General features: G+C 37.2%; 3 protein-coding genes across 3 annotated transcripts in view; 2 read left to right on the forward strand and 1 right to left on the reverse strand.

Annotated features, from left to right (window-relative positions):
- The first annotated feature begins 5,107 nt into the window (after positions 1–5,107).
- On the forward strand, positions 5,108–8,173 carry LOC134679224 (uncharacterized). Its single transcript, XM_063538111.1, has 2 exons — positions 5,108–5,442; positions 7,708–8,173. Exons 1-2 carry the CDS (start codon positions 5,113–5,115, stop codon positions 7,744–7,746), a joined length of 369 nt encoding a protein of 122 aa, XP_063394181.1. The 5' UTR covers positions 5,108–5,112; the 3' UTR covers positions 7,747–8,173.
- Positions 8,174–15,331: 7,158 nt separating this feature from the next.
- LOC134679358 (tubulin beta-4B chain-like) lies at positions 15,332–17,114 on the reverse strand. Its single transcript, XM_063538259.1, has 2 exons — positions 16,889–17,114; positions 15,332–16,653 (listed from the first exon to the last, which is right to left on the reverse strand). Exons 1-2 carry the CDS (start codon positions 16,943–16,945, stop codon positions 15,367–15,369), a joined length of 1,344 nt encoding a protein of 447 aa, XP_063394329.1. The 5' UTR covers positions 16,946–17,114; the 3' UTR covers positions 15,332–15,366.
- Positions 17,115–17,464: 350 nt separating this feature from the next.
- Positions 17,465–23,594, forward strand: part of LOC134679408 (diacylglycerol kinase eta) — a 113,346-nt gene continuing 107,216 nt past the window's right edge. Inside the window, exon 1 of the mRNA XM_063538303.1 lies at positions 17,465–17,731. Coding sequence (XP_063394373.1) covers positions 17,594–17,731 — 138 coding nt within the window. The 5' untranslated portion in view covers positions 17,465–17,593. The remainder of the gene's footprint in view (positions 17,732–23,594) is intronic.

Consider the following 23,594-nt stretch of genomic DNA (forward strand, 5'->3'; position numbering starts at 1 on the left):
GTTTCTTGAAGCAAATAACATCCTGCTGAAAAAACAATGTCAGAAAGGTTTCAGAAACCTCCGCAGCACTACCACTGCGCTTATAGATGTGATCGATGATGTCCTAGCTGCACAAGACGTTGTAGACGATCTTTAACCATGGTAAAAGAAATAACTAGTAGTTCGCCCCGAACTGAGAACCCGCGGTTTACCAAAAATTATGTATAATATGGCGATTGATTTTGTTGCACATATTTAGGTACTCGTATAGTGCGACATAAAATACACGACAAAAGTTTTTTTACACGCAAACCACCAGTTTCTCAGAATACCAAATTGCCAGCATAATGCCAAGTCAATATGTGTCAACCACAAAGGACCGACATATCAGTAATGTAACAACAGGTGCGAGTGAGACACCGTCATTGTTCTGATAGTATATAATCAAATATAACTGATTACGTTGCAGCAAATTACCGTTGCGTGACGGTAGCATTTTCAAATTTTTTTCAATATTTCCGAAATCAGTAGGATCCTGAACAATTTGCCGAAAAGTTAAGCTGTGCTTACGAAAAGCATCGTACTACTAACCCATTAGAGGGTTGGCATAGAAGAATCAATGCCTAATACCCAAAAGACCCAATTTTTACTACTTCCTACACAAGCTGATGAAAGAAGCAAGACATGTGTAATGCAAAATTTATTACAGCCTATTTAATAAATTACCTAAAATAGGCAAAAAAGCGATATAGCCTTTGATCGCAAACTGTCAAAACTCTTAAAAGAACGTGAGAACAGGCAGTTAAGTATTATCAATTTCTTAAAGAAAGTTATCTGGGCAAAAATATCTTTGGGGTGTAGCCGGCTAGCTAGTGCGGTAAAAGAAAAACAGGTTCTTTACAGAAAATAATATAATGTGAAAATATGTACAATAAAATAAACTAATTTCTGTCAGTACCTGAATCTAAACCAAATAAATATCGTCACTGGCCTTAACGTTCTTGAATCCCATTCTTAGTCGAACCGTACGATCAACTGTGGCTGCGGGTGTGGGACTCAGCTTTGGCAACGTAGGCTCCACGCAGCAAGGTCCACAGAAAGGAAAGCTTCAGCAGCAATTATCCAAATAATAAGCAGCAACAGTAATAAGTAGCTCTTCAATTAAAAGGCAGAAGAAAGGGCTGGGACAATCGTACGTTCTTAGACTTGTGGTCGAAACCTAACCCAAGTCCTATTCCGTTACGAGAACCAGTGACGTACCTTACGTACAAATCACCACAAACCCCATAAAATGATGGGAACAAATCGTTGGTAACGAAAAATGTCTAATTACTACTGGCTGAGGCCGAAAATGATGTTCAACTCGTACGTCCGAGTTGTAAATAATAGCATCATAAACCCTACAAAATGGTGGGACGATTAAAAGTAATTTATATCATAAAAAATGAAAATGGATTAATTGTACTTTTTAGTGGTTCATAAAACAATGTACCTTGAGTACTTATAAAATAAAAAAGGAGAAAGGGTAGTTTCATTATGGAAACTGAAATATGACCTGCATGTACAGGGTAATTTAAACAAAAAATAAAATGCTCAGTGGTAGTTCCACATAAAAGACAATAAATAAATAAATTATACCTTAGTTGCTCAGAATTGTATAAAAGCATACATGATTGGTATTTTGAATCTTAATTTTGACGGATCAAAATTACAATTATCTTGGTAAGCTTTAGTTTGTGGGCAACTAGGGGTGAATACATACGATACGAAGGAAAGAGTGGACAGCTATATTGTAAAATTTGAATAGTGGGATGTTCACTTTTGTTTCCAGGAAATGCTTGATGGACCGGAGCCATTTGACTGTGAGGGAGATCCACACTCCCTGGGGTCTAGATGGGAGAAGTGGAAGAGAGGACTACAGCTCTACCTTCTAGGTTCTGCAGTAGAGACACCAGAAAAAAAGAGGGCCACATTGTTACACACTGGTGGCCTGAGTCTACAGGAAATTTATTACAACATTCCTGGTGCAAATGCAGAAACAAAGGACAAAGAAGGAAAAGCAGTTGATGTTTTCGAGATAGCTGTTAAGAAGTTGGATGAATATTTTTCTCCCAAACAAAGCTATGTGTATGAAAGACACACATTCAGGCTGATAAAGCTAGAAGAAGGGGAAAAATTTGATAAGTTTTTGGTAAGACTTCGTAATCAAGAGTGAACAGGCACCTTCTGGGCGAGCTCGCTCCATCGTAGGCCACGTCTACGCCTCGGCTAGTCTGTGGCCATGAGTAAGCCCATTCATAATAAAAAAAAAATCAAAGCTCAAAATGCATATTCAAAGATGACGATAACCTGATTGATCAAATCACAGAGAAATGTAGATCAACAGAGCTACAGAAGAAAATATTAACACTAGGTGACGCCGCCACAGTTGACAAAATCATAACAGAGGCAAATACTCCAGAAACTGTAGAGCGACAACTCACAGGTTTTCAAAAGGAGGCACCAAATAACTCTATAAACAAAATTGAAGCCAAGCAGAAGAAGTTTCAAGGCAACAAGTTTAAATCTACAACAGAGTGTACCAGATGTGGCAATAGAAGATATAACGCTGACAGTATGACTTGTCCAGCCAGAGACCAGATATGTAAGAAATGCGGGTTCAAGGGGCATTTCTATAAGATGTGTAAGACAAGACCATACAAACGTAAGCTTAATGCCATTTCTGAAACAAAAGCAAGAAAAGACCCTGAGCCGGTTGAGAAGAATACAACAATTGATTATATATGTCACCGTAAAATTGTAAAAAGCGTTAGTTTATAATCTAACTAGCGAGATTGTAAACTGTCGAAAGATTGTGTACCGTAACTTAGTGATTACAATTTTACGGATTGTTTTTCGGTAGATTATAATCTATCGACAAGAAACCGTAAAATTGTGAACCGACACACGAGGAAACGCACCTCGCATGCTGATTGGTCCGTCTTACAGTACGCCGTTCTGTGTCCATAGAGTTAAGAATCAAACACGGGTGTCTGTCATATTAATAAAATACGCTTCAAATATTGTGATATCAAGTACCTATGTATTTGTTATTAGTTAAGAAGAGTATCAATCATTCTGATATTATTTAAGAAAACATAGTAACATAATCATAATAATAAAATCAGAAACGTCACTTTCTCGTGAAACAAAACAAATATACAATAATAATAAGAGAGTCGGTCAGGGTCTCCGGCGTGTCTTCGTTGGTCGGAGTGGACCTCAAGGGGACCCGCAGGAGTCTCAGCTCTGGCTTGCCTTCATTGGCCGTCCAGAGAGGAGTCGCTAGAGCTATATGCTCCAGGGGTGGAAGTGAAAGATGCATAAGACGCGAGTTGGCACAGTGGCTGGTAACAGCCACTGGGTAGAAAGCTGCGCACACCTCTCGACACCCCTGAGCCGCTTACACCGATGTTGCGCCTGGCCGTCTTTACGATGGCGATGGCGCATCGGGTGCCCATCTAACGAGTGGCGAGTCACTGCCTGCCTCGATAACTTGTGCAAGCAATTTTATGGCAGGTGTCCGGACTTCTTTGCAATAGCCCAGTCTTTTTTTTCACCCAAACTTAAACCATAGACCAGTACTCTGTCCATATTCTCTACAATAGCTTACAATGCCTGCTGAAACCGGTTCACGGCGGGTATCGATTGATGTGGTGAATGGATTCCAGAAGGCGTTCTATATGACATCAAATCTCTCCAAACGGCCTCTACGTGTTGGATCTATATCCCCACGTACGCCTTATAAATGACCGGGCTCGAAAGACCTGGGTGTTTTAAAACGGAGATACAAATAATAATTCACCCGATATACGTCCCACTGCTGGGCACGGGCCTCCTCTTATGCGCGAGAGGGCTTGGGCTATCATCCCCACGCTAGCCCAATGCGGATTGGGGACTTCACATACACCTACCATTTCCTCACGATGTTTTCCTTCACCGAAAAGCTAGTGGTAAATAGTTATCAAATGATAATTCGTACATAAGTTACGAAAAACTCATTGGTATGGGCCATGCAGGATTTAAACCCGCGACCTTCGGATTGAAAGTCGGATGTCATATCCACTCGGCCACCACCGCTACAACAATACGATATAGAATCATGAACGTTACATTCTTGCTCTTAAGTTAAGGATGACCCACGCTAGACCAGGCCGGGGCCGGGCCGGAGCTTCCGGCGCTTCGTTTTCCGAAAAAGTCATCCGTCATAGAAAATTACATGTCGGACGCCTCGGAAATGCAACTAAATATAAAAGTAAAAATCAGAAACGCAGCAATATTTCCCCTCTTTTTAGGGTTCCGTACCCAAAGGGTAAAACGGGACCCTATTACTAAGACTTCGCTGTCCGTCCGTCCGTCCGTCCGTCCATTCCGTCCGTCCGTCCGTCCGTCAGTCTGTCACCAGGCTGTATCTCACGAACCGTGATAGCTAGACAGTTGAAATTTTCACAGATGATGTATTTCTGTTGCCGCTATAACAACAAATACTAAAAACAGAATAAAATAAAGATTTAAATGGGGCTCCCATACAACAAACGTGATTTTTGATCAAAGTTAAGCAACGTCGGGAGTGGTCAGTACTTGGATGGGTGACCGTTTCTTTTTTTGCTGTTTTTTTTTTTTGCATTATGATATGGAACCCTTCGTGCGCGAATCCGACTCGCACTTGCCCGGTTTTTTATCATTTGAAGTGCATTTCTTTGGTTAATCACAGATGAATTTTACTTCACCATTCAGCAACAATGTCATGTAGGTAACTAATTATAAGTTTTTAGTAATTTCTAACACGAAATCAATTTACAGTAATCAAAACACTGTTTGTTTGCATTCGACAACAGATCTATGTATTTATCGACATTAAAATATGGCGGCGCGCGGCTCACAACGTTCAACCAATCAGCGCTTGAGGCGCGTTCCTTCGTACGCCAGTTCACAATATGACGGTTTCACTTCGATAGATTATAATCTAACGAAAAGTAAAGCGTTAAATTGTAAGCAGTATGTTAAGGTACACAATATTTCGACAGTTTACAATCTCGCTAGTTAGATTATAAACTAACGGTTTTTACAATTTAACGGTGACATATATTCAACATGGATGAAGGTGAGACAGTAAAATGTGAAATAGGTGGCGTTGATGCAGACATACTGATCGACTCTGGGAGCAAATGCAACATTATCACTGACACAGCATGGAATCATTTAAAAGCAAATGCGATTCAAATAACCAGTCAAGATAAATCTGTGGATAGAGTATTTATGGCATTTGGCAGCAAAGAACCATCGACGGTGCTAGGACGTTTTGAAGCCAACATTAGAATTGGTTCGGAAGAACAAGAAGCTACATTCTACGTTATCAAGGATGGGCCTAGAGATTTACTAGGCAAAGACACTGCTATTTTGCTAAAGGTTCTCAAAATTGGGGTAAGTGTAAATAATATTTCGGAAGCTTTCCCTAAATTTAAAGATGTTCAATTAAAAATAGCTATAAATGAGGCTGTCACTCCTGTAAGTCAACCATATAGAAGAGTACCTATTTCATTAGAAAACAAAATCAATTCTAAAATAGATGAACTAACCACGCTAAGGACATTATTGAACCAGTAGATAAACCAGCCTCCTGGGTGTCCCCCATAGTGCCAATATTAAAAAGTAACGGGGACCTCAGGATCTGCGTAGATATGCGATGTGCTAATAAGGCTATCATTAGGGAAAATCATCCTTTGCCTACAATGGCACAATTAATTCCTAAGTTCAAAAAGGCTACTGTTTTCTCAAAACTGGACATCAAAGAAGCATTTCATCAGGTAGAAATTAGCGAAGACTCTAGGGATGTGACAACATTCATCACAGGCAAAGGGCTCTTTCGGTATAAACGATTAATGTTTGGCATTTCATGTGCACCAGAACATTTTAAAAAATCCTTGAAAGGATGCTTTTGCCATGTGATGGTGTTGTCAATTTCATTGATGATATCATTGTTTTTGGTAGAAATGAGGTTGAGCATAACGCAAGATTAAATCATGTATTAGAAGTTTTGAAAAAGAACAATGTGCTTTTAAATGAGGGTAAATGTATTTTCAACTCCGGTAAGATTGAATTTATTGGACATGAGCTGACATCGGATGGAGTTAAACCCCTAGACAAATATATCAAAGGTATTGAAACATTCAGGGAACCGAAGACTATTGAGGAGATACAGAGCTTTTTGGGTCTAGTCAATTACATTTGTAAATGGATTCCTAATCTAGCAACTCTTACTGAGCCACTTCGTGAGATTTTGAGATTAAATCTGCACAAAAACACTGATATCACCAGTTACTAGAAACAAGAACAAAGTCTGGCATTTAGTAATCTGAAAAATAGTTTGAGTAACATTTCTTCTTTAGGATATTTTGATTCTGGTGATAAAACACAAATAATGGCAGACGCTAGTCCTTTTGGCCTTGGAGCAGGACTTATTCAATGGGACAGTAAAGGGTCTAGAGTTATAGCATATGGAAATAAAACGCTGACTGATGTTGAGAAACGGTACTGTCAAACTGAAAGGGAGGCCCTTGCACTGGTGTGGTCAGTAGAACATTTCCGAATGTATTTATATGGCCTAAAGGAATTTGATCTTATAACTGATCACAAACCATTAGAGGTTATATTTAGTACTAGATCAAAACCTTGCCCTCGCATTGAAAGATGGGTTTTACGTTTACAATCATATAACTATAAAGTAATATATCGTCCGGGTAAGCAAAACATAGCAGATCCTTTTTCTCGACTATGTGCTCCAACAAATACAAATTCATTTGATGAGGAATTTCATATAAACCAAATAGTACAGTTTGCTCGACCAGTAGCTGTCTCTTTTCAAGAAATTAAAGATGCTTTACATTCCGATACGGAGCTTGAATTAGTAAAAAAAGGTATTCTGTATAATGACTGGGATAACAAAGTAAATCTCTACAAAATATTTGAGTCAGAACTATGGATACATGATGAAATGCTACTGCGGGGAAACAAGTTAGTTATTCCTTTTAAACTGCGTCACCAAATTCTCGAAGCAGCTCACGAAGGGCACCCTGGAATCGTAGCTATGAAAGGAAGGTTACGCTCAAAGGTATGGTGGCCAAAAATCGATCGAGATGCGGAAGCCATGGTCAAAAGCTGTAAAGGATGCACATTAGTTTCTGGACCTAGCCAACCTGTACCTATGAAAAGACGGCAGTTACCATCGCAAGCTTGGGTGGACATAGCAGCAGATTTTTTAGGGCCACTACCAAGTGGAGACTATTTACTGGTAGTCATGACTATTACAGTCGATATAAAGAAATTAAAATGATGAAATCCATAACATCACAAGATACAATTAATGTTTTGAAAGATATATTCTCAAGACTAGGGTCTCCTGTCAGCATCACGGTTGATAATGGGAGACAGTTTACAAATGGACTATTTAAAACGTTTTGTAGTGAATTAGGTATTCATATTTACAACACAATTCCTTACTGGCCTCAAATGAACGGAGAAGTGGAACGTCAAAATCGCGACATTGTCAAACGCCTTAAGAATCTTAAGATTAGTCAAAGCCTCAAAACCAATTGGAAAGATGATTTGCTGTACTACCTTATGATGTACAACGGTACCCACCCCTCACAATACTACTGGAAAGTCACCGTGTGAACTTTTTTTCAACAGGCTGTTCCGGGCCAAAATCCCTCATCTTTTAGATATTGAGCACATGCAGACAGATCTAGTAGTAAGGGACAAGGACGCCGAAATGAAGGAAAAAGGAAAATTAAAGGAATATCGCAAAAGAGGAGCAAAGGAACACCGGTTAGAGGTAGGAGAGAAGGTATATGTAAAAAACATGCTTAAAGAGAACAAATTAACATCAAATTACAATTCTATACCTCATACTGTTACTAGTGCTAATAGAGGTGACATAAATGTTCGAAATGATCTAACTGGGCAAGAGTATAAAAGTAACATAGTTCATTTAAAAAAAGTTGAAGGAGAATGGAGAGTATGGGGAAAGGATAAAGAACAGTCTGCGTCTCTCACTGATGATTCTGATCTTGAATAAATGTTTAGTGGAATTTATTGTAATTCAACGGTAGTCTATTAAACAAGTCCATGCTTTTATATTGTTGTGTTGTGTGATGTGGTAGTTACACATGGTTATTTGTATTGGTTAAGCTTAAGAGATATTGATATTTAAAATTTGTAATTTGAACATGTGTTTGTCATTAGTCATGATTAAGACTGAGATAGTGCATTATTGATTGTTGTGTGCCTATGGGTATTATTAGTATAAGTATATAATTGGTTAAGGGTCTGAGAGTAAGATAAAGTAGGATATATTGAAAAACATATGGTACTTTAAATATGTCTTTGAGATTTTTATGTGTCTAAGGCTATTCTGATATGTGTGTATCCAAGTCTGTGAAACATATGTTCTTGTGTAGATTATATTTCATGTCTTGGCTGTGAAGCAGAGTAAGATAAAGTAGGATATATTGAAAAACATATGGTACTTTAAATATGTCTTTGAGATTTTTATGTGTCTAAGGCTATTCTGATATGTGTGTATCCAAGTCTGTGAAACATATGTTCTTGTGTAGATTATATTTCATGTCTTGGCTGTGAAGCATATGGTTTGTGAATTATATTTTTTGTTTTACTAATTGTGAAACATATGTTCTTGTGTAGATTATATTTCATGTCTTGGCTGTGAAGCATATAGTTTGTGAATTATATTCCTTGTTTTACTAATTGTGAAACATATGTTCTTGTGTAGATTATATTTCTTGGTTATTGGCTGTGAAATATTTGTAATACATTTAGAGTTTTAATTATCTTTCAATTTGTTAAAAAGGGAGAGATGTGGTGTCTTGGAATAAACGAGCGCGGTTGCGTTGGCAACACTGACGAGGTCCGCCATTACGCGAGAGAACCGTACTGTTGGAAGCGCACCGGCTGGCTAAGAAATAATTTGCATTTCATTCCAAATCCTCACCTACATAATATTAAATAAGAGGACATAACAAATACCAATGAATTATATGGTGAAATGATGTACCTAAAAGGTACATCATGTACCTATAATGTTTATGGCTGTACCTGTGATAGGAAACGAAATAATCGGCATTGAAAGTGGCGCCGCTGCAGAGTAGCACACCAATATTATCAAGTGATCCACGCGTATCACAATAATTAATAAATAATATTATTAAACAGTAATTATTCCAGTATATGTAATATTGCAATTCAGACATTATGACTCGATTTATGATTGTATGTATAGGTATATACAAACATACCTACTTGCCAATTTTTTGTTATTAAATAAATTTGACTTATTTATTTTGTTACTTTTATTACATTTATTTTCTCAAACATGCAATGGAATATTGATGTTATGTTCCTTATAATAGGCTGCGAAGTATGACGTTTCAGGTGCGGCTAGGACAAAAGGTCGTTAATGGAATTTCATACACATCTTGCAGGCCTAGGCCGGCAAAGTCCTCTTTTTTAATTTTCATTTCACAGATATTTGTGACACAGCATCGCGGCATTCATCCATTAAAAAAAACTAGAGGCAGTATTTGCTTTATGGTTCGTAATGACATTCTGCCACTACGCCTATAAAAAAAAAAACAAAAAACAATGTTTCTATAATTTGCAGTTTTATTTGTATAAAATCAACATGAACTTAATAAATAATACATTCTATAATTTTAAATTATAAATTTAACTACACAAATAAAAACATTTAAAATATTTAATCTAAACGTTAGCGGTAAAAAGGTCTACTCAAACACGCGTAGTTATATTTTTTAAATTGTTATGGAGGTAAGGTTAAAAAATATTCATTCCGTTTTATTGGATTTATGGTACGTTGTTGATTTTTTGACTTTATTATGAGTTCCGACGAAATAATGAAATTAATATTAATTGTAATCGTAGGTGTTGGAATTGGCAGCGTAAGCAGAATTGATTTTAAATAACTTGCTGCCTCTGCCGCCAAGTCAAAGACGAAGTATGTATATGGTTGCTTATGGCAATTTTATTATTTGAGAAACTAAGAAAAATGGCTTACAGTTTATTAGTAACAGTTTTGTGGCATATTTTAAATGAATGTAACTACAAACTCGTCAACACTGTGGAAATTATACTTATTTAATCCATGCATAAAGCAACGATGTATGTGAAACATGATATCAACATGAAATACTATGTAAACTTATGTGATGAAAATGACAGTCAGACGGATACAAGGCGAAAAAATCAAAGATACATGAAAATATACGGGTATTAAAAATACACGACTCGTGTAAAACATACGCGTGATAATGATTATAGGTACGTGTTGGTTATATTTTGGGTGTAGTTTACTTTTAGTTTTTTCTATATAAAACTTGGGTTTCGTGAATTTTTTACGCCATTCTTCTTAGTTTCTCAAATAATAAAATTGCCATAACCAACCATATACATACTTCGTCTTTGACTTGGCGGCAGAGGCAGCAAGTTATTTAAAATAAATTTTGCTTACGCTGCCAATTCCAACACCTACGATTACAATTAATATTAATTTCATTATTTCGTCGGAACTCATATTAAAGTAAAAAACCGGGCAAGTGCGAGTCGGACTCGCGCACGAAGGGTTCCGTACCATAAAGCAAAAAAAAAACGGAAAAAATGCAAAAAGAAAACGGTTACCCATCCAAGTACTGACCACGCCCGACGTTGCTTAACTTTAGTCAAAAATCACGTTTGCTGTATGGGAGCCCCACTTAAATCTTTATTTTATTCTGTTTTTAGTATTTGTTGTTATAGCGGCAACAGAAATACATCATCTGTGAAAATTTCAACTGTCTAGCTATCACGGTTCGTGAGTTACAGCCTGGTGACAGACAGACGGACGGACGGACGGACGGACGGACGGACAGCGAAGTCTTAGTAATAGGGTCCCGTTTTACCCTTTGGGTACGGAACCCTAAAAATCAACAACGTACCATAAATCCAATAAAACAGAATGACAATTTTTCAACTTTGCCTCCATAACAATTAAAAAAAAATAACTACGCGTGTTTGAGTAGACCTTTTTACCGTTAACGTTTAGATGAAATATTTTAAATGTTTTTATTTGTGTAGTTAAATTTATAATTTAAAATTATGGAATTTGGTTAATAATGTATTATTTATTAAATTCATGTTGATTTTATACAAATAAAACGGCAAATTATAGCTAATATTGATTTTTGTTTTTTTTTTATAGGCGTAGTGGCAGAGTGTCATTACGAACCATAAAGCAAATACTGCCTCTAGTTTTTTTTTTTATGGATGAATGCCACGATGCTGTGTCACAAATATCTGTGAAATGAAAATTAAAAAAGAGGACTTTGCCGGCCTAGGCCTGCAAGATTTGTATGAAATTCCATTAACGACCTTTTGTCGTATTGTATTGTATTATATTGTATTGTCCTAGCCGCACCTGAAACGTCATACTTCGCAGCCTATTATAAGGAACATAACATCAATATTTCATTGCATGTTTGAGAAAAAGTAATTTCAGCGTTTTGTAAAATTCATCCCCTAACAGGGTTAAAATGGGGTTCAAAGTTTGAATCCATTACAAATGCTTTGAAACTTCTTAGAAAGACATACCTAATAGCCGATTACAAAAAAAAGTAATTGCAACGTTTTTGGAAATTCCTAAGGGGGCTAAAACGGGGATGAAAATTCGTCTTGGGGTGTAAATTTAATTTTAAGCTAGGAACTTTAACTTTTTGGAAAAAAAGGAAATAAATTAAAAAACATGAAAACGAATTCAAGCATTTTTGAAAATCATCCCCCAAGGTGGTGAGAAAGGGGTTGAAAGTTTGTATGGAGATCAGATATTTTGTGAGTGCGGAATGCGGAACTTGAATCTTTGTATAAGGGCATAGGTAGGTACCTATTATGAGAATACAAGAAAAGTAATTTCAGCAACCAACATCAAAATTAAATTAAATTAAAACTTCATACAACTTGCTAAAAAAGAAAAGTACTTACTTAATTTCAACATTGCTTGGATATGAAAATTATAGGTACTAAAGATGTAAAATGTTGAAGATAAGATTCCACGCGGACGAAGTCGCGGGCAACAGCTAGTACTGAATAACTTTTACTATGGTGCTAATGACGAAATCTAAAAAAAATGTCTTTTTCATTCATTTTGACCGATCGATACCGATCGACCATAGTAAAAGTTGTTCAGTATAACCTACCAAATCACCCCGATCAAGGTTTTCAGTGGGTTAGAAAACACGTTATACATATTTTGTTTACATCTGGAATGTGTATCATATGTACTACCAGTTGAACTTTTAATACAGTAGTCTATGACAAAACCCGAGGGATATTCTTGTATTTTTAGAAGTAGTACGGTGACCCTAAGGTGTATCATTTGTACTACCAGTTGAACTAGATGGTAGTACTACTGTCCCAGAGGGCCTAGGATAGCGGTGCCGTCTCCATACTTCGGCTATGACTCTACTGAGGCGGAGCGGAGCAGAGATGTGCGGAATCGACCAATCATATTATTGACATCCACAGCTGGCCTCCGCTTGACAGTTTTCAAGTAATATGATTGGTCGATTCCGCACATCTCAGCTCCGCTCCGCCTTAACGGAGTCGCAGCCTTAGTACTTTACTTCGTACTAGTACGAAGTATGGAGACGGCTGCTAGATGACGGCACCGCTATCCTAGGAAACTAGAGCTTAAGTTAGCTAAATGATACGAAAAAATTGATATACATACTTGTCCCATATAGTAGAATATAATACATAAACATCGACAGTCAAATAGCCGCTGCACTTAAATTTTTTCCAGTTACTGCACCGTAACAAATCGTTTCCGTTCTTAATACTTATGCTTTTTTTTGATACCTTGGTCCGTCAAATAGTATCACTTTTCCGTGATTTTCTACATTTATCGGTATCGTCTTGGGTCGTCCCATTCGTTTTTCGTCAAGTTCTTAAATTAGTCCTATTCTGCTTTCATCACTCATTCTACATTGAAAGCCACCGACGATTGTAACGAATGTAGAATGAGTGACGAAAGCAGAATAGGACTAATTTTAGAACTTGACGAAAAGCGAATCGGACGACCCAAGACGATACCCATTTATCATACTTCTTCCGACATTATGCACAGAAAGACACAATCATAGATTTATACATATTATCTCATTTGCCACTAATGACATTTGATTTATAACATTGTCTATATCTAGCCTGTCATGTTAGCTAGATTAACAAAGGTTATCTGCGACGAGAATAATAGGCAAACAAATCAGTGTTTTGCATGTGAATGTCAGAAGTGAAACTTTAACTGCTGCACTGTATAAACAACTTTAGGCAAGTTTACCTTCAGGGGATCCTGATGAACTCGGAACCCGGAAGTTCATCAGGATCCCCTGGGGGATCAGGCTAGGGGATCCTGGTGGACTGCAGGTTGCGACCTGCACATTTTACGAATTGCACATTTCACGACCTGCACATTTTACGACATGCACTTTTTACGATTTGCACATTTTGCGACCTGCGCTTTTTACGATATGCACATATTGCTGTCTTCACCATCTGCGATTTGAACTAGTCCTCATTTTGCGACTTGAACATTCCGCTATGTATCCTTGATTTTGATTTACGATTTAAAATCAGGCCATTCCCGTCAAAAGAAAAGAGCGGCAAGTTTAAAAAAAGTAGGCGCGAAGGGTTACGTCCCATAGAAAATTTAAGTTCGCTTTCGCGCCTTTTTCTACTGACAGTGGTTTAACCGGCTATAGTACTACCGTACAAAAATAGTTATTTGTTTTACAAGGGGGCAAAGTTGTTATTTAATCGCTCGTGCTAATATTGATACCTGAGCGAGCGAAACATTCCAAAATTGAACCACGAGCGTAGCGAGTACCAAAATCATCATTAAAAGTCTACCAGCAAACATAGGTAACAAAACTCAAAATATGCATTTGATTACTTTGCCTCACATAAGTATACGAATAAAATGCAACTTTGCTATCAGTTTTTGAAGTGCAAAGTTAGCCTTTCCGAGCTGAGGGCCTACCGCGAACCACGTTTCCACGTTCGTTAAATTTTTAGCCCCCCCCCCTCTCAACTTGATCTTGATATCTGTATCATTTAAGCTACTAGGTCAAGTTTGGTATCGTTTCCGTATAAATCGGGGGTGCCGAATTCATTTCTGATATCATAATGACACCATTCCGAAGTAAAAACACATAAAATATGAAAAAAATCCTTTTTTTTTAATTCCTCTTCACGCTTAAACTGCTGAACCAATTTAGTTAAAATTTGGTACAGTGATAGTTTGAGTCCCAGGGAAGAACATAGGGTAGTTTTTATTCCAATAAAAATACCTTAAAATTAAAAATGAAAGGTAAGGTGTAGGATTGTATGGGAAATCAATAAACGCTGAACCGATTTCGATGAAATCTGTCTACATCTTTGATTTAGTTGAAAATGATACTAAACTTGACTAAGAACCTAAACTTAAAGAATTATTAACCTCAAACGTAGCAGACGCTTAAACCCCCCCCCCCCCCCCACCTGCATCAAAAATCTGGGTGGCTCCACTTCTTAAATCCATCCCAACGCCGAGGTTGACCTTTTTTTGCTCTGAGCAAACACAACTAAGGTAAATAAATACCGTAAAATCAAGTAACTGTACGGCTACCATCAGTTTGGCATTGACATAAACGCTATTGTGAACGCAATTTACTTTCTATATATCTCTTTCGCACTAATACTTATGTCAGTACGAGCGAGATGCATAGAAAGTAAACTACGTTCACGGTAGCGTTTATGTCAATGCCAAACTGATGGTAGCCGTACTGTAGTCCTTAAATACAACTATGGTCCAGTTTTTAACACGTTTACCGTCCGTGCATTATATGACATGCACCGCCAAACTAGCTCTGTCACGTCCAAGTGACGTCAGAAATGGGAATGCTCTATACATTTGTGCATTACCTGTAATGCACGGACGTATCGATCCATGTGAGTAGTGAAGGCGAGGGACAGTTAAAGTGTTAACGTTAATTCTTAACGAGCTTATGATTTGTACTAGTCTTTTACTGGAACTTTAATTTGTACCATAGTTGTAAGTTGTCTAAAGTTACCTGATTTTACGGTACCTATTTTAAAAATCAAGATTATTTTCAAAAGGGCTGCTTTCCTATGAACACCGTACAACATCAAGCCCCCTTTGAAAATACAATAAAATGAAAATAAATTGTAGGCTTCCGTATTTATTATAGTCTAACCAAAGATATGCGCACCTAAAATTGAACACTATCCTTCTAAGCCTTCGCCTTCCGCTTCTTCGTCAAATTCTCCTTCGTCATCCGCCGTGGCATCTTGATATTGCTGATATTCAGAGACCAAGTCATTCATGTTGCTCTCCGCTTCCGAGAATTCCATCTCGTCCATACCCTCACCGGTATACCAATGAAGGAACGCTTTCCTCCTGAACATCGCTACGAACTGCTCAGATACCCTCTTGAATATGGCTTGTATAGCTGTCGTATTGCCAATAAACGTAGATGCCATTTTTAACCCTCGTGGGGGTATGTCACAGACTGCAATCTTTACATTATGGGGAATCCACTCCACGAAATATGTGCTATTTTTATTTTGGATGTTCACAAGTTGCTCGTCTACTTCTTTCATAGACATTCTTCCTCTAAACACAGTCGCTACTGTTAAATATCTTCCATGTCGTGGATCACATGCAACCATCATGTTTTTGGCGTCAAACATTTGGAGAGTTAATTCTGGAACTGTCAACGCTCTGTATTGTTGAGCTCCTCTTGCCGTTAAAGGCGCAAAGCCGGGAGTGTAGAAATGGAGTCGGGGAAATGGTACCATGTTCACTGCTAATTTCCTTAAATCCGCATTTAACTGGCCGGGAAATCTCAAACAGGTCGTGATACCTGACATTGTTGCACAAATTAAGTGATTTAGATCACCATATGTAGGTGTAGTCAACTTCAGGGTTCTGAAACATATATCGTACAGCGCTTCGTTGTCTAAACAAAACACGTGATCCGTATTCTCAACTAGTTGGTTCACAGCCAGGGTTGTGTTGTATGGTTCCACTACACAATCGGATACCCGCGGGCTAGGGAAAACAGAAAAGGTAAGAATTATTCTATCGGGATATTCTTCTCTTATTCTGTTTATTAGTAATGTACCGAGACCAGAACCAGTGCCCCCGCCCAGAGAATGTGACATCTGAAATCCTTGAAGGCAATCGCATCCTTCAGCTTCTCTTCTGACTACGTCCAAACAAGATTCTAAAATGTCTACACCTTCTGTGTAATGTCCTTTTGACCAATTGTTAGATGCGCCATGTTGTCCATACACAAAATTGTCAGGCCGGTACAAACACCCAAACGGACCAGAGCGCACGGCATCCATCGTTGCTGGCTTCAGATCAATTAATACGGTTCGTGGAACATATTTTCCGCCAGATGCTTCATTGTAATACACATTGATCCTTTCTAATTGCAAGTCGGAGTCACCGTGGTAGCACCCACTGGGATCAATACCATGTTCGTCAGATATTACTTCCCAAAACTGCAGCAAAAGAGAAAAAACATTATTTCAGTAAAAATGTCCAAATGTTAGTTATCACTCAGGGAAACTAATACTCAGGAATAAAATATATTAAACATGCTATATAAGACGTTGAATACGCTCCTCAGACGAACAAAAGGTACGCATTTTTGCCAACCCTCATTTCTAATGAACCGCAGCCGGGGTGTGTGTGTGTGGATTAAAAGAAACTTCATAAATTAGCAAAATGTCTCACCTTTCCTCCAATCTGATTGCCGCAGGAACCAACTTGAAGAGTTATTATTTCTCTCATCTTGTAAATTTATCAAATATAAAAGCCAAACACTAACACTGGTCAATTTACCTCAGATAATCGAATAAATTTTTAAAGTGAAGCTTAACATAAAACTTAATCTAAATAAAAATAAAAGTACTAAAAAACCAACGTTTGCCTAAATCGTGTGCATAACGTCAGATTTCTAATAAAAATGAGCAAATGGAATTCTGTCAAAACCAAGTAAACAATTTAAAATTAAATTCTAGAATATGAAATTTTATTATAAAAACCAGCCATAACAAAGAATATGATATTCTGAGGCATGAAGGCTGCGATTTAAATTATTTTTTAATAAGGCAAGATCTAAAAGTTGAATACAGCTCCATCTGCAAAAGATATAGAGAACTACGTATGCATTCGAATGTAAACGACTACTCAGGCAGTCTTTATTTACTGCCACGCTACCGAGTTCCCAGGAACGCCGCTGGGGGCGCTGGTTCGCTTTCAGACTTGGAACTTGTTTTGTTTTCAGCGGCTGTATCAGTGTCATGGCGCTCGCTTGAAATGTCAGCATCATAGCGATCGAGTCCGCGTATAATATAATGGAAAATAATATTAAATTCTGTATGATGTAGTTATATTAAATAAATGTCCCGTGTTATTTGAGCTAGTGACTGCCGAGTGATGTCATTAGTAGAGAAAAATGTGACTTCAAAAGAGAAAAAAACTGTTTACTCTGAAGACAGCACTGATAGTGAAAATGAAATTGAACGGAAACCTTTGCTTCGCAGAATATCTACCAGTAAATGTGTTGGTAGACTGGTAATTATAGTTTTTTTATAAACATAATTATATCATTCATAACTTTAGAAATATTCATTGAAGAAATTATGGGCGTGACAAGTGTCAATGTTTCTGGGGAGTCGCGGGGGAGAGGTGGGGACGACAACATGTGCCAGGGGTTCCGGCCTGATTTTCGATTTTCTATGCTATAACTTCGAGTAGGTACGTTCGAACCATGAACCTACAATAAGGTCAATCAACTCTGTGATTCAAATTATAAAATTCTTAAATTACCTCTACCTGTTCATTAAGTCATAGAGCGAAAGAAAAATAGAGGAGGGTCGAGGGTCTGTATCTAAAGTCAGTTAACAATAAACAGTCCCTTCTAGCTAAAAAAATTATATATCATAGGCGCTAATTTAATTTAAGAGGATCCGAACCAAAACCTTTATTTTTGATAATTAAGAATTCTCTTAACAATCAAAAATAATAATGGAGTGGTAAATAAATAAGTGGAGGACGGCTTCTCCATAAAAACGAAGTCATCACTTTCCTCTCTGGATATCGACTTCTGGAAAATATTTTAACATAATTTATTTTGACTCATGTTATCCATAGCTATGCCCCTTCCTTATTTTTTTAATTATTATAAGGCTACTAGATGACCCGGCGAACTTTGTTTCACATACTCTATCTATCTATTCTTTTTTACACAAACTTCTTTTTTTTCTCATAATAACCTTCCCCTGACAATAACAAACATAACACAAAAAGAATCAGCGGAATTGGTCCAGCCGTTCACGCGTGATGCCGTAACCAAGGGAAATAGGGATTCTTTTTTTAACCGACTTCCAAATCCCAAAGGAGGAGGTTATCAATTCGGTTGTATGTTTTTTTTTTTTTTTTTTTTTTATGTTTGTTACTCCATATCTCCGTCATTACTGGACCGATTTTGAAAATTCTTTTTTTGATTGAATGTATATGCATACAGATTGGTCCCGTTTTTGTCAAAACCCAGTTCTGATGATGGGATCCATGAGGAATCGAGGGAACTCCTCAAATCTTAAAGGCATACATATAGTGATTTTTGGGTTTTTATCAACAAATCAAGCATATACATCCAAAAAAGTGACATATGATGAAGTGGAACTGCTGATGATGATCAGAACGGAACTCTTCAACGACGCATAGTTCACGTTTGGCGATTTGTCCTCTTCGTTATGTTTGTTAAGCAAGTTAAGTTTTTAAGCCACATTTTTGTCAAGCTCGAGTTCTGATGATGGGATCCATGAGGAATCGAGGGAACTCTTCAAATCTTAAAGGCATGCGTATAGAGATTTTTGTATTTACATCAGAAAATCAAGCATTTTCATTAAAAACTCTCGCATTTGATGAAGTGGAACTGCTGATGATGATCAGAACGGAACTCTTCAACGACGCATAGTTCACGTTTGGCGATTTGTCCTCTTCGTTATGTTTGTTAAGCAAGTTTAGTTTTTAAGCCACATTTCTGTCAAGCTCGAGTTCTGATGATGGGATCCATAAGGAATCGAGGGAACTCCTCAAATCTTAAAGGCATACGTATAGAATTTTTTGTATTTTCATCATAAAATCAAGCATTTACATTAAAAACTGTCGCATTTGATGAAGTGGAACTGCTGATGATGATCAGAAGAGAACTCTTCAACGACGCATAGTTCACGTTTGGCGATTTGTCCTCTTCGTTATGTTTGTTAAGCAAGTTTAGTTTTTAAGCCACATTTCTGTCAAGCTCGAGTTCTGATGATGGGATCCATGAGAAATCGAGGGAACTCCTCAAATTTTAAAGGCATACGTATAGAGATTTTTGTATTTTCATCAGAAAATCAAGCATTTTCATTAAAAACTGTCGCATTTGATGAAGTGGAACTGCTGATGATGATCAGAACGGAACTCTTCAACGACGCATAGTTCACGTTTGGCGATTTGTCCTCTTCGTTATGTTTGTTAAGCAAGTTTAGTTTTTAAGACACATTTCTGTCAAGCTCGAGTTCTGATGTTGGGATCCATAAGGAATCGAGGGAACTCCTCAAATCTTAAAGGCATACGTATAGAATTTTTTGTATTTTCATCATAAAATCAAGCATTTACATTAAAAACTGTCGCATTTGATGAAGTGGAACTGCTGATGATGATCAGAACAGAACTCTTCAACGACGCATAGTACATGTTTGGTGATTTCGAATTTCGGTTTTGACTTGGACTGGGACCCGGACTCATACCCGGATCCGGTTCGGACCCGGACTCGGACTCGGACCCGGACTCGGATCCGGACTCGGACCCGGACTCGGACCCGGACTCGGACCCGGACTCGGACCCGGACTCGGATCCGGACTCGGACCGGGACTCGGACCCGGACTCTGACTCAGAGACCCGGACCTTGACCCGGAAAACCACTATGATACCTAAACTAAATAAACCACTATGATTACCTACCATAAAATGTGGGTATGATGATGCCAAACCCCTCCCGCTCAAACTCCCGTACACCGCACCGCATGCGCCGTTAAGTGGGTTAGGTTAGGTTTGAACTGCGATCCTCACAGAACCGAACAAAAGTGGGTTAGGTTTGGTTAGAACTGCGAGTCTTACAGAAACGAAATGCTACTAGAAAAGTGGGTTTGATTAGGTTCGAACTGCGATCCTCACAGAACCGAACTGCTATCAGAGAAGTGGGTTAGGTTAGGCTAGAACTACGACCCTTACGGAAACGAAATGCTACTAGAAAGTACTCGTTTTACCTCCTTTTCTACATAGTGCACCATCTACCATAATCTTTCACCGGGCCCCATAGAAGTCGGTTTTTTTTTCTTAAAAATTATTATATATATACTTAATAGAAGATCAAAAAATTGTATGGATTTTGTGTGTCCGTTCCTAAATATTAAAAAATATAAAATTAGCAAACTCATTGCTATGGTTAATATAGGTACGAGTAGGTACTTACATCAAATTGTGTATAAATATTTTCCATGACGCCAATATGTAGAGACGAAAATGGGGGTTCTACGTTTTTATGGAGTAGCTGTTTTCCACTATCCTCATAACAATCACAAATAAAGGTTTTGAGGTCAAAAAAGTCGAGTGGCGTGAGTAACAATTTGAGGTGAAGCCGAAAATTGTTAGAAAAGACGCCACGAGTATTTTTTGACTCAGTTAAACAACGTTGCATACAATCCTTTTTCTACGACCAAGCACTTACTTTTAAATAAAATTGTAAATTTAACAAATATGTTTAAATCAAAGTAGCAACAATGGAGGGTACGGGCGGGAAAAGAATGAATGAATGAGTAAAATTTAAAAAAATGTCTATGGTTCACTTATTTGTCAGAGATGACATTTAAAATAAGGTTGGCAACATTGTATTTCATTCAATATTTTTTATGTGGTCATTACACGAAGTATCGTAAAATCTTCAAAAGATACTGCGTGTATGCACAAATTCTTTTTTGGGGAATAGACTAAAGACTTGTCTTGACAACTATAAGGTAGGGTTTTAAAGGTGTGTGCACCACCCTTTAAATGACAACTAGAAGTACTGGAGTAGAAAAAAGTATTAAAAGTATAGCTGGTCAAGCAAATCTTCTCAGTAGAAAAAAGGCGCGAAATTCAAATTTTCTATGGGACGATATCCCTTCGCGCCTACATTTTTCAAATTTGCCGCCTTTTTCTACTGACAAGAACTGCTTGACCAGCTATAGTTATTGTATCATCCACCGGCTCGATTTTATTTAAAAGGGAAGTAGAGCACGTACACGTCCATACAAAAAGAGAAAACGTTTTTCCACTTCTAAATATTTTAGTAGGTATGTTATTGACACAATAATGAACTAGGTTTATAGATTTCAGATTTTCAGAATTTGCAATAAAATATATATATCGAGGGTCGCACTGAAATATTCGGGAATGGGACACTTAGAAATAACATAATAGAATGAGGCATATAATTTATAAAAATGTAACTCTTTATAAAACTTTTAAGGTATATTCCATTTGGTTGTCATTTATATTTAAAAATTACTGACAATTTGAAAATTGTATGTCGAACATTATTTGAATTTTTGGCCAAGTGATTTTTCGGATCACATTTTTAAACGGTTTTCAATATGCCCTCAGCGAACAAATAAAAGTTACAATGGGCTTCTGTTATTTTTTTATGAACTAGAGTTCATCGTACGCTCGTTTGCAGTTAAAATTATATATGAAAGTCGCTTTCATTTTATCCCATGGGTGATCTTAAAGAAGCATGTCATTCCAAAGCGACGTCAAAATTTAAAATCGCATTTGTGTTGTTAATTAAAAAGACTGCCAAAAAAGTTGCATATCGGCAGATTTCGACATTCCTAAATATTCATATGACAACAGTAAAAAAATCTTTTATATATAGATATATGTAAAAAAAACTTCAATTCCGTTGGCTACTTTACGAATTTCATACAAAACCACTAAGGCCCCAAAATCGCCATACAAAAAGGACTTTGGGATTATGAGCCGTGTGCATTACAGAATGATTACTTTCAAAAGAAAATTTATATGCGTGGTCAGTTTGAGTTTAAGTATGCATTAAAATAAAGATTGACTGTCTAGATGCGACAGTTTTCTCTATTCCCGACATTTTCAGTGCAACCCTCGTATATAAAAAACGAAACTTATAAACCTGAATAATCGAAACTAAAATCAAAGTGATATGTTAAGATTTAGTTAGTGGAAACCGTTTTTTCTCGAAATGGAAATTGCATGAAAAAGCTATACTTCCCTCTTAAGTCAGGTCAATTATTTATTACATTCATGTACAACATAAGAAACTACTTATTTTTAACCGACTTCCAAATCCCAAAGGAGGAGGTTATCAATTTGGTTGTATGTTTTTTATTTTTTTTATTTTTTTTATTTTTTATGTTTGTTACTCCATATCTCCGTCATTACTGGACCGATTTTGAAAATTATTTTTTTGATTGTATGTATATGCATACAGATTGGTCCCGTTTTTGTCAAAATCCAGTTCTGATGATGGGATCCATGAGGAATCGACGGAACTCCTCAAATCTTAAAGGCATACATATGGTGATTTTTGTGTTTTTATCAACAAATCAAGCATATACATTCAAAAACGTGACATTTGATGAACTGACTGGAACTGCTGATGATGATCAGAACGGAACTCTTCAACGACGCATAGTTCACCTTTGGCGATTTGTCCTCTTCGTTATGTTTGTTAAGCAAGTTAAGTTTTTAAGCCACATTTTTATCAAGCTCGAGTTCTGATGATGGGATCTATGAGGAATCAAGGGAACTCCTCAAATCTTAAAGGCATGCATATAGAGATTTTTGTATTTACATCAGAAAATCAAGCATTTTCATTAAAAACTGTTGCATTTGATGAAGTGGAACTGCTGATGATGATCAGAACAGAACTCTTCAACGACGCATAGTCACGGTTGGCGATTTGTCCTCGTCGTTATGTTTGTTAAGCAAGTTAAGTTTTTAAGCCACATTTTTGTCAAGCTCGAGTTCTGATGATGGGATCCATGAGGAATCAAGGGAACTCCTCAAATCTTAAAGGCATGCGTATAGAGATTTTTGTATTGACATCAGAAAATCAAGCATTTTCATTAAAAACTGTTGCATTTTATGAAGTGGAACTGCTGATGATGATCAGAACAGAACTCTTAAACGACGCATAGTTCACGTTTAGCGATTTGTCCTCTTCGTTATGTTTGTTAAGCAAGTTTAGTTTTTAAGCCACATTTCTGTCAAGCTCGAGTTCTGATGATGGGATCCATAAGGAATCGAGGGAACTCCTCAAATCTTAAAGGCATACGTATAGAATTTTTTGTATTTTCATCATAAAATCAAGCATTTA

Source organism: Cydia fagiglandana, chromosome Z, assembly GCF_963556715.1.
Source record: "Cydia fagiglandana chromosome Z, ilCydFagi1.1, whole genome shotgun sequence".
Taxonomy (NCBI): domain Eukaryota; kingdom Metazoa; phylum Arthropoda; class Insecta; order Lepidoptera; family Tortricidae; genus Cydia; species Cydia fagiglandana.